Raw genomic sequence first — 18,954 nt, forward strand, 5'->3', positions numbered from 1 at the left:
TTACTAAAATAATTATCAAACTGTTTTCATTTTTAGATATCATGTGATATATATGATATCTTTAAATAGTGTTTCACAAGTTCTGAGATTGTGTTTTGCTAAGTTGCCTGAGGTCGAAGCAGATTGTAGTGTATACTGTATATTTTTATATCTAGCTATCTAGATCTTTTTCTTTGCCGTCCTAGGGAACAAACCCAGTGGGTTCGACCTCTGAGCCGGGTCCCCAGCCCTCTTTATTTCAAGACAGGGTCTCACTGTTTGCAGAAGCTGATGTGAACTTGGGCTCCTGCTGCCTCAGACTCCCCAGAAACTGTTGCTGTCATTGCTGTTCGTTTCCGTGGTGAAATTACAATCCAGGGCCTCACTCGTGCCAGGAAAGCCTCTCTCGCGGAGCCACAACTCAGTCCCAGACGTCACCTTCTGTGCCAGGTTCCCAGCAGAGGTTTCCTACCTGGATTATTTCCCAGAACAGCAAAGAAGCGCCACCGAAAAGGGCTGGAGTCACGAATGTGTCACTCCAGCCAATTTGAGCCAGTGATTGGATAATCCTAGCTGTCAGTCACAGTGCAGAGGCGTGCCTGGAGGCGGTCCATAGGGACGCCAGGTGGAACTGTCCAATCAGGTGCGCCGACGTAGGGGAAGGGCGGGCTTTCGCAGTCTCGCGGCCTTTTCTTCCTCAGCAACTCTGCTCCTCCGGTTCCAGCCCCTTCGTCCTCACTTGACGCTGAGCAGCCTGTGTCCCCTGTGAGCTTGGGTGTCCGAAGGTTCCTCGCGAGGACACCGGATCACTACTGAAGTCAAAAATGGTGATTTTGCGACTAGGGCTGACGGAACCCGCTCAGCGCCTGCCTTGGGGCCCCGGCGTGCGGGTGAGCTGCAGAGCGTGCGGCCTTGTTTGTCCCCGTTTGCGGGTGGCCCTTGGTGGGTGTCTGTATCCTAGTCCCGCTGTGCTGGCGGGTCCCCGAGGTCAGCTGCAGAGCGGTGCGGCCCAGTCCCCACTGGCGCATGGCCCTGGGCCCTTTCCTGTGGGTCCCCGGGGTGAGCTGGGCGGCCCAGGTTTCTAGGTCCCCTCCTCTCCCTGCTGGTTGCCCGCTCCCACTCTTCCAAATGTGTAGGAAGCAGGGTAGCTAATCCACCTTTCTTCCCCTGGTTTAGCTCCTCTGAAGGCTGCTGTAGGTCATTAAAATTGCAGTTGCCTCCTGCATTCATTTTAAAATCTCATCTTTCTCTCCACTTCACATCATTATCAAATATTCGTTCTTCCTACTATATTTCAAACGGGTCAATGTATTAACTTTCACTTTTCCTCTAGTGAATTATTGCGAAGAATATTTTGTTTTTCTAATGGGGATCAAAACTAGGGAAGCTTTATCAGTGACATCCCCAGCCCCCCCCCCCTTTTTTTTTCAAAAATTTGAGATCTTATCCCAGTTGTGTCAGAAGCTGGCCTCCAACTTGTTATCCTCCAGCCTCAGCCTCTGGAGTCCCTGGGATTACAGGCCTCTGCCAGTATCTCTGGCAAGAATAACAATTTTGAAAGCATTTGTTTTCTGTTTCTGAATATTATACTTGAGGGGAAAGAATAATCACTTGACACATCCCTGTGTTTGGGCAAAATAACTGCTTAAAATGAAATAAGGTAGTTGGTTGTTATTGGTACTAGGGTTATGGAATCTTGGGCTACATCCCCAGCATTTTTTTGTTTGTTTTGGGCAGAAATTGTTTATTTCTTTTACTTGGTTTTCACTAGTTATATATGACAGTAAAATGCACTTTGATACATCATACATAAATATTGAGTGTAACTTCTCCTTTTTCTGGCTGTACATGATGTACATTCACATCAGTCTTGTAGTCATACAGGATCTGGCTATGTTGACCTGCCTAGCCTGAAACTTTTGATCCTCCTACCTCAGCTTCTCAAGCTGTTGGAATTAAAGGCATTGGCCACCCCAACTGAGGAAAACAATTTATTTTAATCAGCTTATCCTGAATGATGTGTATGTCCCTCCCTGGAAGAGATTGCATCTTTTTCTTTCTTTCTTTCTTTCTTTCTTTTTTTTTTTTTTGTTCTTAATACCAGGGATTGAACCCAGGAGCACTTAACCACTGAGCCACATTCCCAGCCCTTTTTATTTTTATTTTCAGAAGAGATCTCTCTAAGTTCCATAGGACCTCACTAAGTTGCTGAGTCTGGCTTTGAATGTGGCAGTCCTCCTGCCTTAGCCTCTCAATCTGCTGGGATTATAGTTCTTCACTACTGTGCTGGGTCTACATGAACTTTTATAAAACAAAGTTATGTTTCAATACATTAACCAATTGCATTGGTAGGAGCATCAGATTGGTGGGCTACAGCAAAAAAAAAAAGGAGGGGGATTTCTTCTGTAGATCTGTTGTTATTGCATTCTTAGCTTTTGAAAATGGTGGTTATACATGTGGTAAGCTTAGTGATATAGTCTGAGAAATTTATTAGTTTCAGAATTCTGATCTGATACCGAAATTAAGGTAATTGGCTATTGAAGGGCTTATCATAGCCCAAGATAATTGTTGCTCTCCATACAGAACCCTGTCTTTCCACTCTCATGGTGATCTAGTTAACAGAAGTCAAGTACTCTGAAGGTTTTTTGATGTAGAGCAACTTCATAGAAAACTTAAGTTCACACTTGTAAAAATCATGTGCTTCTCCTTTTATCTTTCTTAGGTGTAGATACCATATCACAATTTCTTGAGCAGAGGTTCCCTTTGGACCCTTCACAGGGCCCTATGTCCTCAGCCACTATCCCTTCCTGGGGCGTCCACAAGGTGCCCACAGATGTCCTGTGCCTTGGAGGGTGCAGGGAATTTTGGGCCCTGGGTCAGCTCCTTTTAGAAGACAGTTTAAGGTGTGAGGTGCAGCCTCTCAGGAGCAAATGGATGCCTTGGGGCTAAGGAATTTCTTGGAACAGGCCTCATCTAGACAGCTGCCTCCTAGGGACACTGTCTCCCCCAAGCCCTGTTCCTATTCTTTGAAGACAGGTGGACAGTGAGCCCGTGGATGCTGGTGCTGAGGGGCCAGGTCAGCAGTGATTCCTGTCCTTGCATTCTCTCACAGTTGTGTAGGAGGAAAACTCTCCCAGAGCATAAGGACCACCCACCCCAGCCAATGCTATGCAAACCTGAAAGCCTCGTAGACTGGGAGTCATGGTCCAGGTCTCCTGGGAGGGTGATCATGGAGTGTTTCAGAGAGCAGGACCAGGTGGGAGATGTCCAGCTGACAGGGACCTTACCTGCCCCTTGAGTCTGACACGTCTGTGCTCCCTCAGCATCAGCTGTTTCTGTGTTTATCACTGTGAAATGATCTGCTCACTTATTTGAGGCCCAGGTTCATTTATTCAGAGCCAAACATGATGAAATATTATGAAAGAAGGAAGAAAGAATTAAATTTTAAAAAAAAGTCTACTTACATTTCCATTTGTTAAATATCCTAATTTACATCCAGGAACAGTGGTGCACGCTGTAATTCTCACTGCTCCAAAGCCTAAAGCAGGAGGATTAAAAATTTGAGGACAGCTTTAGCAACTTAGCGCAACCCTAGGCAACTCTGTCTTAAAATAAAATATAAAAGGCTGGGGATGTGACTCAGTGGTAAAGTGTTTCTGGATTCAATCCTGGTTACCAGAAAGGGGGAAAAATGATAATTTATCTTTTGCTACCCCTCAGTATATAGAGAAATTTTGTGAAATTTGATTCTTGTCTTTTCAGTGATTTCAAATTGACTACTAGGTCCTTGACTTCAGAATACCACTTAAGAAAGAGATAAATTCTGTCTTGCAATGTTGCTGCAGAACATGAATCCATTTCTATGAAAAAAAAAGTGGATAAATTTATAAATGAGGATTCACAAAAACATTAGTTTCTCACAAGGTGGAGAATTTGACAGGAATGACAGTTTGTTGCTGTTGTTATTGTCTGGACTTGGCAGGTTCATGTTAACTGTGTGGTGTTTTGGTATCAGGAATGGAACCCAGAAGTGCTTAACCACTGAGCCACAACCCCAGCCCATTTTAAATTTTTTGTTTTGAGACAGGGTATCGCTAAATTGCTTAGGGCCTCAGACCTCCAAGCTGCAGGGATTACAGGCATGTGCCATCACACTTGGCTTGTTGGTAAATTTTAAAGACAATCTTAGCAATACCTAAAATACCCAAATGTGGTAATTTAATCACTAAATTACTTATCTTTGAAATAGTGATACAAGTTTTCTGAAAAGATATATGTGTCTAAATAAGAATGTTGATTTCCCTCACAAGCACTCTCACCATGTCACTTAATTCCTGTTCCCACCCAAGTGCCTCCTCTTTGGACCATCCCTTTAGGAGCTGGACTATTAACTTATGAAATTTGGAAGTTACATAAATACTGTGTCTACACTCACTGTGATCTGTACAATATTTTGGCTGGTTTTACATATGGTCTAATATTTCCATTTTTAGAAGTAGTTTTTGTGAAGTTCAACAAGCACAGTAAACCTGGCCCTGAATTTCAGAGAATTTACTAAAATGCTCAGAGTGTAGATCATGGGGAAGTTTAGTCTCCTTAGTCTCTTGGTAGGAAAGTGTATTGTCTTTCCATTGATTGCATTGTATTTTATGCTTCTCATTGTGTACCTTTTTTATTGTAATCATTTTTTAATCATTCGTTAGAAGTATTTTAGTTTAGTGGGTTGTTTTGTTTTGTTTTTGTGTATGTATGTGTATGTGGACTGCTGGAGATTGAACCCAGGGCCTCATGAATGTTGGCAAGTGCTCTCCTAATGAGCTACTCCTCAGCCCAAGAAAATTATTTTTATAGATTGTAATTTATTTGTTTACTTATGTATTGAGTATTGGGGATTCAAGCCAGGGACTTGCTTATGCTTGTTATTCTTCAAAATATACTTTCAACTTTGTAAAAGCATTTTCCAGGTGGGTGGGTGTTGCACTAGGGATTAAACCCAGAGACACTTGACCACTGAGCACATCCCCAGCACTTTTCGTTTTTATTTTGTTTATTTTTTATTTTGTTTTAGTTGTAGATCGACAGAATGCCTTTATTTTGTTTATTTTTATGTGGTGCTCAGCATTGTACCCAGTGCCTCACACGTGCTAGGCAAGTGCTCTGCCACTGAGTGACAGTTCCAGTCCCCCCATTTTTATTTTTTATTAAAACCAGGTCTCACTAGATTTCTGAGGGCCTTGGTAAATTGCTGAGATTGGCCTCAATCTTGCCATCTTTCTGCCTTGACTCTCTAGTTGCTGAAATCACAGGGGCACAGCATCACACCAGCAGTTAGAACGACTTTTAAAGATAAATCACCCTTTTCTCTCTAGATAGAAACAGTATTGAAAATCAGTTTTCTTTTTTTTCCCCCATAGTTTTGAAAATTTGTATATATAACTCTTACTCTTTACTTTATCTTCATTATTATGGAAAAGGTATTCAGTATGTAATATTGTTTCATATGTATATATTTGTGAATCTTCCATGGCATGGTAGTTTATTCACTTCTTTATTAAGTTTATTTTTCAGAGCAATTTTAAGCTTACATAGTATATTAGTCAAGGTTCTCTAGAGGAACAGAATCAACCGGAAGAATGATTACAGGAAGAGGGTTTATTAGATTGGCTTACTATCCCACCAGAAGTGGGATAGTCCAAAATGGCTGTCTGCAGACTGGAGAGCTGGAGAAGTAGTAGCTGTGCAGTCCAAGATACTGAAGCCTCAGAACAAGAGGGATCACTGGTGCTAGCCTCATCTGAGACCCAGTGCTTCTGGAAACTCCTTGGAGAATCACTGGCAGAGTCTGCTTTAGAAGGCTGATATCCTCAGGCTGTCACAGCAGCCGTGGAAAACCCATTTGAGATGAAAGGAGCTTACATCTGATGCCTCCTTGTTTTCCAACCTTTATTCTGTCCAAGCCACCATCCTAGTGGATAGTGCTGCCCATGCCATTCATTCTTAGACACACCCTCATGGACACACCCAGGAACCTCTTAATCATCCACATCTTTAAATCCTATCAAGGTGACAATTCAAATGACCCGTTACACATAGTATCATACACTCCTTCTCTCCAGCCTATAGTCTCCTCTGTTTTCAGGATCTTGTATTGGTGTAGTATGTTTGTTAGTAACTGAACCAGTGTCCTACATTTGATGAAGACAAGTTGATGAAGCATCACTTTATAATCAGCTGATGTCCATCCTTTACATTAGGGTTCCTCCTCTGTGTGATTGTGTGTGTCATGTATTCTACATGATAGTGTCATACAGAAGATTTTCACTGCCCTGAGAATCCTATATTCCACCTGTTAATCACTCCTCCCCTTCTGCTCTTCCCTCTCTACTCCCTAACTCCCTTGAGCCCATTGGTCCTGCTGGTGCCTCTGTATGGTTGGCTTTTCCAGAATGTTGTTGACTTAGAGTCTTACTGCACTTGGCTGTTTCAGACTGGCTTCTTTCACTAACCATCTACATTTCAGGGTGTTGTATCTCTCTAGGCTGGAGAGCTTATTTTCTGTGTAGTATTCTTTGTGTAGTTAATTGCAGTTTGTCCATTCACTTATTGAAAGGTGTATCTTTGTTGCATCTAGCTTTGGGCACTTCTGGATATGGCTGCTGTAGTCACTGCTTTGCATATAATTTTCATCTCATTTGGGAAGACACCTGGGAGTGTGATGAGTTAATTGTAGAGTGTACCGTATTTACTTTGTAAGAGCATGACAGGCTGTCTTCCAGAGAGGCTGTTGTCCTTTCCATTCACATGAGCAAGGAAAGAGTTCTTGCCGACTTAACATTCTCACTGTCTTTCTGTGCTGTCAGTATTTGGCATTTGACCACTCCAGTGGATTTGTGGTGGTACCTTGTTGTTTAATTTGCAGTTTCCTAATGCTTTGCTGGTGAACATCTTCTCATACAAGTATTTGCTGATGTATTTCTTGAATAAGTGTCTTTCAGATTTTTGCCCATTTTTCAGGGGATTGCTAGCTTTCTTACTGAGTATTTTTCATATATATTGAATATCTGTCCGGTGTGATTATGTGTTTTGAAAACATTTTGTCCAGTTCTCCAGCTTGTCTTCTCATTCTCTTAAGTGTGTCTTTTGAAAAATGGAAACTTCTTTTTAATAAAGTTGTGTTTACCACTTTTTCACTCACAGATCATGTTTTTCATATTGCATATGAAGCCATCATGCCCAATCCTGATTTGTCTGAGAGTACCTCTGTTATTTTTATGAAGTTTCAAATTTTTAATTTAGTTGTAGAATATATAGGCTTTTTTGTGTGTGTGGGGTGTGTGGTAGGAAGTGAACCCACAGCCTCCTATATGCCAGGAAGGTGCTGTGCTAGAGCTGCAGCCCTGTGTCCTACTTGTAGACAGAGTCTCCACTGAGAGCTGACTTTGTGACATTTGTGAAGTGAGTATGTTTCATTTCTTTGAATGTTAATGTTCAGGTGTTTTGGCAGCATTTTCCAAAAGAGTATGTTTTCCACTGATTTTTCCTTTGCTTCTTTGTCAAAGATCAGTGGAATATATTCATGCTGTGCCAAATACTACACCATCTTAATGACTGTAGCTTTTTAGTAGTTCTTAACCTCAGGTAGTGCCCATCCTATGGATTTAGTTGTCATCACTGTGTTGGTTGTTCTGGGTCTTTCATGAATGAAAATGTAACTTAAAAGATATTTTTTGGGGGATTTCATTGAATTCATAATAATGGATTACCATAATCCAAATTGATAAGAATTAATAACATTAAGTCTCTTAATCTATGAACATGAAATATCTCCATGTATTTGCCTTGTCTTTTATAATCTCCTTAGAAACTTGCTTTTTTTGTCATACAGATTTTTGTCAGGTTTATATGTCAGTATTTCTTTACTTTTTTTCTTCGTATTATATAAGTGGTGTGTCTTTTTGTTAATGTTTTGTTTTGCTTTCTGGTGCTATGTGTTGGACTCAGGGGTGCTCTACCATTGACCTACATCCTCAGTCCATTGTCTGTCTGTCTGTCTGTCTATCTATCTATCTATCTATCTATATATCTGTATATCTGTATATATATATATATATATATATATTTTTTTTTTTTTTTTTTTTTTTTTTTTTTTTTTTTGAGACAGTCTTGCTAAATAGCCCAGGCTGGCCTCAAAGCTGTGATCCTCCTCCATTGGCTCCCTGAGTCCAGGGATCACAGGCATGGCCCCTGTGCCCAGCTTGCTGCTATCATCAGTATAAAAATAGTCCTATTTATTAACCTTGTGTTATACAACCCTGATGTCACCTCATTGATTTTCATGATTCTTTGGTGTATTTCACATAGAGTAGAGGATCATGCTGTCTTCTAAGAAAATTTGTGTTTTTCTGAGCTTGAGTGTGTTTTTTCATTATTATTGACTTTTTTCTTTAACTATTGATATAATCATGATATTTATTATTTAGCTTTTAGTTGTGATGGATAAAGTTAATTGATTTTTAAATTGTGAATCAGCCTTGAGTAGGTGTGAATTCCCTCTTGGCCTTGATGTGTAATTCTTATTCATTTTTGGATTCAGGTAAGTAACATTTGTGGAGGAGTTTTGCACTTACGATTATGAGAGTACTTCATAGTTCCTTTGTTTATCTGTTTAATTTATAATATTGTAACATATGCCTCAGAAGACATTAGAAGGTGTTTACTCTGCTTCTGTGTTCTGGAAAAAAAAAATGTAAAAAATTAGTGGCAGGACCAGAGATGTGGCTCAAGTGGTAGCTCTCTCGCCTGGTATGCGTGAGGCACTAGGTTCGATCCTCAACACCACATAAAAATAAAATAAAGATATTGTGTTCATCTAAAAGCTAAAAAATAAATATTTAAAAAAATTAGTGGCAGTTTTTCAGTGTCTTATGGAAGCCTGTATGACCTGTCAGAGCCTTGTGTTTTCTTTTTTGGGTAGTAATTAGTTATTGAATCAGTTTCTTCAGTAGGCTTCCCCTCGTCTGTTTTGTGTATTTCTCCTTCTCTGTAAGTCTGTCTCAAGAGTTGGTCCAGTTCTTCTAAGTGACCTAATTTGTGTCAAGCACATGTCCACAATGTGCTTGAAGTGCCCATGGATGGTAGCAATGGCTCTTTTAATTCTAATGGATAGTTTCTCTGTTTTCTGTTTTCTTATTTCTTTAATTTTATTGTATTTTTATACCTTTATTTTATTTATTTACTTTTATGATGAGGATTGAACCCAGTGCATCACAGGCAAGTGCTTATTACGCAAGCACTTCACAACTACAGACCCTGTCCTCTGTTTTCTTAGCCTCATATAGGTTTATCATTGATGCTGATATTCATGAAGAACTTGGTTTTGCAGACTTCTGATTTCCTGATTGAGGTTTCATCAATCCCTCTCTGTCAGTTTCCTATGTTTGCTCTTCATTCTTTGGTTTCCTGAAGTAGAAGGTTCAATTATTTTCTTTCAGTTCTTATTTGAAATTTTCTTTGGATACCTGTGATATCATCCAAGCACTATCTGTCCTGTTTTCTACAGATTTCTTATTGTGGACTTTTACATTTCATTTTCCTCAAAATGGTCAAGTTACCTCTTACACCCATGTCTATTTACAGACCTGTGTTTCAACTCCCATTCCCTGGAGACTTTCCAGCTGCTTTTTTTATGATTTCTGCTTTAATACCCATATTCTTTGAGCATACTTGGGATTTCACTGGTGTTACACACTGTTGGGGTGTGGTTTATGGCCCAGAATATTACCTGTCCTGAGGAGTGTTATTGTGACTTGAAGAAGACTGTGGGCTTCCTGTTGACTAATGACCAGGGAAGCCCTCCTGTCTGCTTCTCTGCTACATGGTCTCAGACCCAACAGAATTGTGCTGATGTCTTCTAGTGTAACTGTGGATTCTTCATTGTCCTGGGCAGTGCTATATATCTCTGCCTGGTGTATTTTGAGTTTGTTTCAGGTGCATGCATATTAAAAATTTAAGACATTTAATTAAATTCTAGACTATTCCCACCACTGTGGCACATGCTAGTAATCCCAGTGGCTCAGGAGGCTTAGGCAGGGGGAATCACAAATTCAAAATCAGCCTCAGTAACTTAGGCCCTGAACTACTTAGAGATATTTTCTTTCAAAATAAAAATAATTAAAATTAAAAGGGCTAGGGATGTGGCTCAGTGGTTAAGCACTCCTGGATTCAATCCCTGGAACAAAAAATAAATAAGTAAATAAATAGAAAAAAAAAATAGCCTAGTGATTCTTGAGTCTGATCTTTCTCAGGGATTATCAACCTCAAGGCATTTAATTTCCACTGATGAGACATGTTTTTCTATTTCTCAGCATTCTATATACATTTTTTGTTGTTGTTGTTTAAAAGTGAATGAACATGTGTTTCCCCTCTCTCCTATGTTGCTTTTCCTTTATGCAGTTGCCTAGAGACTGCATTTTATATGCTATGTGAAGTGAATTAGCTCATGTTCAGCCTGTTTGACAGATTTCCCTGAATGCCACTGTGGTAGGACAGAATGGAAACTGTTTAAGAGCTGACAGGCTGTAGTTTTGCAGCTTGACCCACAGCAGCTCTGCTTACTGACATTTTATCATGGAGGCTTGCAGCAGCTGTAGGTGCCTGTAACAAGATAACCACAGTAGCAGAAGGAGCAAACAAAATATCGGGGAAAGAACAATCCCTCTTGATGTTTAGTGGAGAAAAAGTCCCTAATCTGTATGAGCTGGGTGCTTAGGTTGTTGACAAGTTTGTGCCCACATAAGGAATATAGAATTCACCCTCTAATAGATTGCACCAACTTCCATGACTCAATGCCCTCAAAACTTGCTTATGTATAAAAGTAAAAGCTTTTTCCTATAGTTTTCCTCTAGGCTGTGGTGCCACTAATAAACTGTTGCTTCCAGATCTCAGGGTGCTTGCCCTCATTTTCACCTACACCAGAAGCTAAGGAAGAGCAATAGAAACAGTGAGAGCTCCTCCTCTGGTTTCTGTGGGTAGCTGTGCTGGGGCTTCTTTTTTAACATGCAGTGGTCCTATTTAAAACTCTACTATGCCTTTACTCTACAGCACCCAGCCTGGGGAAAAATGAGTGCTAAGCATGCAGGTCAGGGTACTCTCTGAAAGAACTTCTCCTGGCCTGTGTGGGCTTCCTTATTTCTTCAGACCAACTGGTTTGTTTGTTTGTTTGTTTTGGAGGATACTGTGGAGAGAACCCACGGGTACTACACAAATGAGCCACATCCCCAACACCCTCCTTTTTAATTTTTTTTTTTTTAATTTTGATTTAGGGTATTGCTAACTTGCTTAGGGCCTCACTAAGTTTCTAAGCCTGGGATTGAGCTTCCAAACTTCCTGCCTCAGCCTCCTGAACCTGGGTGTTTTTGAAACCTGATTAAAAAAAAACCAAACCTCTTCCTGTAGTTTTCCTTATCAGATTTTAGGTGATGGTTGAGTGTATAAACAGTAATTTGCTGTTCTTGCCAGATGCAGGCTGCTTGCTTACTTATATCCTTTTCAGGAATTTCTACTAAGTTTTTACAGTGATTGCTTTCTGACTTAGAAGAGTGAGAGGTTGTTTTAGATATTAAAATAGTCCTGTGATGTTTTTAATTAAAAAATGCAGAGACTTTGATAAATCTGTGTACAGTGTGGAGTCAGTGACCAGGGTTTCACAAAGGGGTGTCAGACTGCTGTCCTGCACCAGAGGGCTGTCTTCAGGGCTAGTGGAGGTCACACTGTGCTGCTGTTCTCCACTCTTCCTCATGACTGCTTCCTGTAGCTATGGTGAACTTTCAGTGCTCTTGGGCATGGTGAGGTTCTTGTTCTGATGCCTCTGCTTGTGTTTCCACTTTTCTCTGGAGGATACACAGATGGAGCAGCTTCCTCTTCCTGGAACCATTTTCATCTTGAATGTAAATTACTTTCCTTCTTCACAGATCAACAGATCATATTTGTGTGAGTTTATTTGGGGACTATTCCAGGCTCTCTGATCTGTTCTTTTTTATGGTAGTACTATCATGGCTCCAGTCTCTCTGTTTGTGTCACTTTGGTGTGAGTGTTAATATTTTTCTTTACTGCTTATCATTTTTGTAATATTGTTTAGCTTATTATTCTATAAAAATAATATTTTCACTGGATGCAGTAGTGCACGCCTTTAATCTAAGCTGTTGGGGAGACTGAGGCATGAAGATCACAAGTTTAAATGCTACTCTCAGCCACTTACAAGGTCCTGAGCAAGTTAGTGAGTACTGTCTCAAAATATCAAATGTGCTGGGGATGTGGTTTGTTTAAGTGCCCTGGATTAAGTCCCTGCTTTTTTTTTTTTTTCTTTTTAATTTGCCCCACAATAGTTAGATAGACAAATAAAACTAAAATTTTTGTAAGTTTATTTAAAAAGTTTTATTCTTTTACATTTGAATGTATAATAAATGGACTTTTATCTACAGAATATAGGGATGCAGTGCCTTTTGCCTCTAGATTCCAGTTTGTTGGGATCATCATTGTGATTTCTCTCCATGACACATGCTTTTGCTCATCTTTTCATGTTGTGAGGGTCAGTCTACTGAAGGCTTTCTCTTGGTCTTTTGCTTACCTCTGCTTATACTGTACTGCTCAGGAGGTCACATATTTTAAGTCCTTGAGTATGGTTTTATGTCAGTGGCAGGGGCATGTTCTGGAAGGTGATCTTTTTGGCTGTTCCATCATTATACAGACATCATAGCATGCTTATAGATGTATACGGAGTGGCCTGTTTCACATACAAACTGTGAGATGAGGATTCTGGGCTGCAAAATGCTGCTTTTTTCCTGGAAGTGCTCCTGTGTTAGGTTTGTTTGCACAGCATCATTACAGGCACAAAAAGTCTCTTTCATAATAGACAACCATTGCACATGTGGCCCATCTTTATTCAAAGTGCCCTTGAGCAAAACATGGCTATGTGGCACGTGATTGTACCTTATGTTAGTGAAGTGGCTGCTGTTCAGAAGAGTTTTAATCATTGGTCATTCATTGTTGCTTTGAGGTTTAAAAAAGTAGCTTATTCTTATTAAGATTATTGTTTTGAGACATGAAACTTTGTAAGGATATCATTTGGACAATGTGACATCTTGGGATCATTGAGTTTTTTTCTGAGAAACTTGCCATCTTTCCACTTATCCCATTCTGCTTTGTCATTAACCATGAGAAATTATCAAATTGCTGTGTTTATTAATCATTGTACTTGTTTATTGCCTAATTTGGTTCTGGAATAAATCACCTGTAAGCTTCTGATTGTTCTCCTGGTGTAATCACACGGATGATCTCAATCCCCAGTTAATACATTGTGACAACCTCTATGAAAGGTTTTCTGAATGTTATCTGTGAGGGAAACTCCTTAGTGACCCCATGTCCAGAGGTTGTAGGTGAGGGCTGATTCTAGGTACTTCTTTAAGGATGGAACAATAGACTTTCAGAAGGAAACAGGAAATCAGTAAATACCATGTTGTTTACAATAACTGTGTAGGCACAGTGAGCCACTGTGCTTGGCAGGATCTGTCCCAAATGCTGAATTTCCTGAGTACAGGAAATTCCTACTTACTCTGCTTTCTTTTCTAAAGGTAAGTAATACCAGGAGAGTTAATATTAGCTCTCTACTGCACAGGATATTGTTAAGACTTGTAATGGAAGTGCAACCAAAAATGAAGTTGGGAATGACCTTGAAGCCTGTTTTACTGTGAGCTCACCAAAGAAGGGTATAAAACACTCTACTGTTTGCCTTTTGAGCAGCCCAATTCTAGTGTTGGAATGGCTATGAGGAATTGAGTGCAGTAAATATTTGATGGACTGAATCATTGAATTAATTGGGAGACCCGAGCATCATGTGAGCATCATGCATATTGAGTGTAGATTCCTCATAATGTCAATCTCTCCTGGCCTCCACTACACACACATTTGAGGATATTTTAGGTCTCAGTGACCTTTGAGGATCTGGCTGTGAACTTCACCCAGGAGGAATGGGCTTTGCTGGGTCCATCCCAGAAGAAACTTTACACAGATGTGATGCAGGAAGTCCTCGGAAACCTGGCTTTTATAGGTAATGATGATGTTTCTTTAATTAATCAAATAGAGAATTCATGTTTATTTTGGTCATTTATGAAAAACCTGAAAAGGGAATCATTTGGTGAATTAATACAGCATAAAAGGCATCTAGAATTTGGCAAAGTTTTTCTAGCTTCTAAAAGTTTATAATGATTGTTCTGGGTTGGCATTTTAGGAAACAAATGGGAAGAGAAGAACATTGAAGATCAGATCAAAAAGTCTGGGAACAATCCAAGGTAACTGTACTCACAAGAGGAAGCACTATCTGAGAATATCATATAATTTGTAAAACAAATCAACCAAAGAAATATGCACAACTTGAAATGTATTTATTCTTATAAGTTTTTTTTTTTAATCAGAAGTATATACTTAACTGTAACAGATAGTCTTTTCAAAGTACTTGACATGCAAAAAGTACTATGAAACTGCATATGTGAATATCACTATTTGGAGAATAGCCATTGGGAAGCTGTGTTGCGAAGGATTGTTTCCTTTCAATCTCTTTGTTTTCAGGCAATTTGAACAAATCAGAACACCTAGCCTTCACCTGATTTTTGGTAGTAATGTAAGCCTAGGACCCATGAATAAATAGAAAATCATGAATGGATCAAGCATTGATAATGTGCTGGTCATTCTTCACAGAGGTTATATGGTAAACATCAAAGGCAAAGAAGATAGTGTGGGGAAGCTTTCAGTGAGATTCCAATTCTTAACCTAACAAAAGAAAAATTTTAATAGAGTAAATCCATGTGTGCAAAAGACTTCATATGTACTTCATTCCTTCATAGGCAGATCACATCTCACTCTGGACACAAACAGTACAAGCATGAGGAATGTGAAGAAAATCCATGTGAATTTAAACAAGGCAGGAAATCTCTGGTTTCTCTCAAAAGTGTTCAAACACAAATGTTAACACAAGCTGGAGATGGACATTATAAAAGTACAGTATATGGGAAAGTCTTCAGTCGGTCCAGTTCCATTCAAAGACATGAAGAAACTTCTTCTGGATGGCAACCCTATGAATGTAAACAATGTGGAGAGGCCTTTTCTTCTCTCACAGGGGTTCAAGGACACATGATAACACATAGTGAAGATAAAACTTTTAAGTGTAAGGTATGTGGAAAAGCCTTTCATTTTCCCTCTTTATTTAGAAGACATGAAAGAATACATTTTGGAGAGAAACTCTATGAATATAAACAAGATGGTGAAACCTTTATTTCACTCACAAATCTTCACAGTCACATGATCATGCACACTGAGAATGCACGTTTTAAATGTAAAGTATGTGGGAAAGACTTTGCTTATCCCAGTTTATTTAGAATACATCAGAGAACGCACACTGGAGAGAAACCCTATGAATGTAAGCAGTGTGGCAAAGCCTTCGCTAAACCCTCTACCCTTCACTTACATGAACAAACGCACACTGGAGAGAAACCCTACAAATGTAAGCAGTGCGGCAAAGCCTTTGCTAAGTCCTCCACCCTTCACTCCCATGAACAAACTCATACTGGAGAGAAGCCCTATGAATGTAAACAATGTGGAAAATCTTTTGCTAGATCCAGTCAGCTTCACATACATGGAAGAACACATACTGGAGAGAAGCCCTATGGATGTAAGCAGTGTGGCAAAGCCTTCACTCAGTCCTCTCACCTTCACTCACATGAAAAAACTCATACTGGAGAGAAACCTTATGAATGTAAACAATGTGGAAAAGCTTTTGCTACATCCCATCATCTTCACATACATGGAAGAACACATACTGGAGAGAAGCCCTATAAATGTAGACAATGTGGAAAAGCCTACACTACTTCCTCTTATCTTCAAATACATGAACGAACTCATACTGGAGAGAAGCCTTATGCATGTAAGCAGTGTAGCAAAGCCTTCACTCAGTCTTCTACCCTTCACTTACATGAGCGAACTCATACGGGAGAGAAGCCTTATACGTGTAACCAGTGTGGAAAAACCTTTGCTAGATCCAGTGACCTTCACATACATGAAAGAATGCATACTGGAGAGAAACCCTATGAATGTAAACAATGTGGAAAAGCCTTTGCTAGATCTAGTGACCTTCAGATACATGGAAGATCACATACTGGAGAAAAACCCTATAAATGTAAACAATGTGGAAAAGCCTTTGCTAGATCCAGTCACCTTCACATACATGAACGAACTCATATGCAGAGAAATCATACAAATGAAAACAATTAGCAAAGTCTTCTGTTTTTACTGCTGCACTCATAAACACGTAGGAAGTTTACTGGAGAAAAATCCTTGGAATGTAAATTGTGATAACTCATTATTACTTTTCAATTTCAAAGACTAGAAAGGACTCACACTGCAGAATATTTTTTGGGTGTCAGGGGGTGATTTAGTCCAGTGGTGCTCTACCACTGAACCATAATCCCCAGTTCTTTTTACTAAGTCTCTGGGATTACAGGTGCATACCACCATGTCTAACTGAATAACTCTTTAAATGTGAAAATTTGGCAACTCATTCAATTTTCCCAGTTGTCTTCAAAGCCATTTCACTCACACTGGAAAAAAACTCCCTGAATGTGTGATGTTTCATTTTTCTTCTCATATATGGAAATACTTATGGAGAGAAGCCCTGTGAATGTGAGAAATGTGGAACACCTTCTAGTTTTGCCAGTTTCTTCTGAGGCCTGAGATGATTCTTATTGAATGATTCATGCAAAAATTCAACTAAGAATTGTAAAGCCTTCAGATGTTCCAGTTTTGTTCAGTTGTATGAAAGGACTCATACTGTAAAAAACCCTGTGGATAAGCAATGTGGGGCAGTATTCAACTTTCACAGTTTCCTTCAAATGTCGTGGGGCAAGTCACTCAGAAAGTACTGAGTCCCAGTTTTGTCCAAATTGAAGAGTCTTTATTTCAACCGGCCAGGACTTGTTACAGGACTAAGTTATCTCTGCAGGAAAACAGCCTAGAATCTCAACATTTTAGGATATATAAAGGCAAAAACCTTATCCAGGTTGACAGAGCAACCAGCAAGCATGCAAACAGTAATGCAAAATCTGAATAAAGTCAGTAGTGAAACAATGCAATGCTCATAATCATATTTTTATTCTCATTTAGTATTTGTCATGGGATTTTCTATAATCATAACCAAAAAAAAAAAATGGATCAAAGTGATCCTAGTTAAGTACAATTAAAGAATGGCTACTAACTTCTAATTAATTATTCCCCAATAAGATATATTGCCCAAAGAGAAAAATGGGAACCAAAGAGAACAATTTCCCATTGTTTAAAAATTGCTATTTTATATTGCCAAATATGCTGTGCTAGGCAAATTAGTAATGGATACAGAGGTGGGGTTTTCCCATGGGAGAAGAATTTCTTTCATGATAAGGAGTCTGTTTGATCATTTCCCATATAGCTGGCCCATAACAAAAAGATATAAAAGGGTTCACATCAGGGAAAATCCTTCTGCCCTTTAAAAAATGTGGTAACATGTTCAACTCTCTATGTCTCTTTAAACAGCATGGAAGAACTCATGCTAGAAGAGAAAAGCCTTGTATGTAGAAATGTGGGGAGACGTTCAGTTGTTTCAGATCCATTTAGACTGGAAGGAATTTTGGTTTTTTTGGACCAGGGATTGAACCAAGAGATGCTTAACCCCTGAGACACATTCCAGCCCTTTTTATTTTTAATTTTATTTGTTTTAAATTTTGAGACATGGTCTCACTGAATTGCTTAGGTCCTCATTAAGTTGCTGAGTCTGGCTTTGCACTTATGATCCTCCTGACTCAGCCTGCTGAGCCTTTGGGATTACAGTTATGCACTGCCTTCAGTAAGTGACCCCTTCTTGAGAAAAGCACTGTAAGTGTGAAAAGGGCGTGTGCCTTCACTTCTCCTTTGTCTATTCAGAGGTAATGGAAATGTACCCTGGGGTGGACATGAGCATTGCATCAGCGTAAAGATGTGAAAGCAACATGCTTTTGGGGGGTAAATCTCTCTTTACTTATTGTTAGATTCAATTTTCCTGATTTAAGTTTTTTGCATCTGTAGTTAACTCTTGCCACAGCCTGGGGCTGTCACCTGCTCCTCACCTGGCCAGGACACAAGTTGATGAGCAACTTGTGAAGATTGATGCAGTGGGAGCCGTTTATTGTAGTACAGTAGGGTTATATAAACAACTGAATACACAGCTTGTCCTTAATTAACATAAACTAGGTACAGCAGTCAACCAATAAGGAATCCTCATCATCTTAATGATTACACACAGCTTAACTTAATTGACATAATCTAGACACAGCAGTCAGTCATTAAGGAATCTCCATCATCTTAATGGCTAGGTTACTTCTCAAACCACTCCCTCTGGCAAAGTGCCAGGCGCCATCTTGACTTGTCTGTGGCTCTCAACAAACTCACATATTATGACATAATCTTTTACATATGCATGTATGTGTGTGTGTGTGAAATCTAGTATGTGGTATAATTTTGTACCTAGAAGTATATATATATATATAGTTTATAATATTTATAGTTAAACTTTGTTAACATTTATTTGCCACATTTTAATTCTTATTTTTTTTCGATCTCTCTACTTCCCATAAGTACATTTTCTTTAATATTGTACTTTTTTTTTTCTACTAAAGGTCTTAGCAAATAAATTATATTCTAAACCTCTGGTCTCATATTTATATAACTTTTTCAAGGCCCCTGGATAATTCTGGGTTTTTTTTCTCCTCAAATATCTTATGACTTTTTATAGGTTGTGACAAAATAAAAATTTTGAGAGGTTCTAAATATAATTACCAGGGTCAGAGAATGGAGGGGGAAGAGGAAAGGAAAATTATCATCATCATCATCATCATAATATCTGGAGTGCTTAAGCACTGA

The 18,954-nt window shown here is 39.3% G+C and overlaps 1 protein-coding gene across 5 annotated transcripts; it reads left to right on the forward strand.

Moving 5' to 3' along the window:
- Nucleotides 1-689: 689 nt before the first annotated feature.
- On the forward strand, nt 690-17,941 carry LOC143399563 (uncharacterized). 5 transcript variants are annotated; one of them, XM_076856295.2, is made up of 4 exons: nt 690-869; nt 13,957-14,083; nt 14,264-14,324; nt 14,877-17,941. In XM_076856295.2, exons 1-4 carry the CDS (start codon nt 804-806, stop codon nt 16,297-16,299), a joined length of 1,677 nt encoding a protein of 558 aa, XP_076712410.1. In that variant the 5' UTR covers nt 690-803; the 3' UTR covers nt 16,300-17,941. The 5 variants fall into 5 exon arrangements, with proteins under 5 accessions (XP_076712410.1, XP_076712411.1, XP_076712412.1 ...); XM_076856296.2 differs by having other exon boundaries at nt 690-806; XM_076856297.2 differs by lacking the exon at nt 14,264-14,324.
- Nucleotides 17,942-18,954: the final 1,013 nt, after the last annotated feature.

The sequence above is a fragment of the Callospermophilus lateralis genome, chromosome 5, assembly GCF_048772815.1.
Source record: "Callospermophilus lateralis isolate mCalLat2 chromosome 5, mCalLat2.hap1, whole genome shotgun sequence".
Taxonomy (NCBI): Eukaryota; Metazoa; Chordata; class Mammalia; order Rodentia; family Sciuridae; genus Callospermophilus; species Callospermophilus lateralis.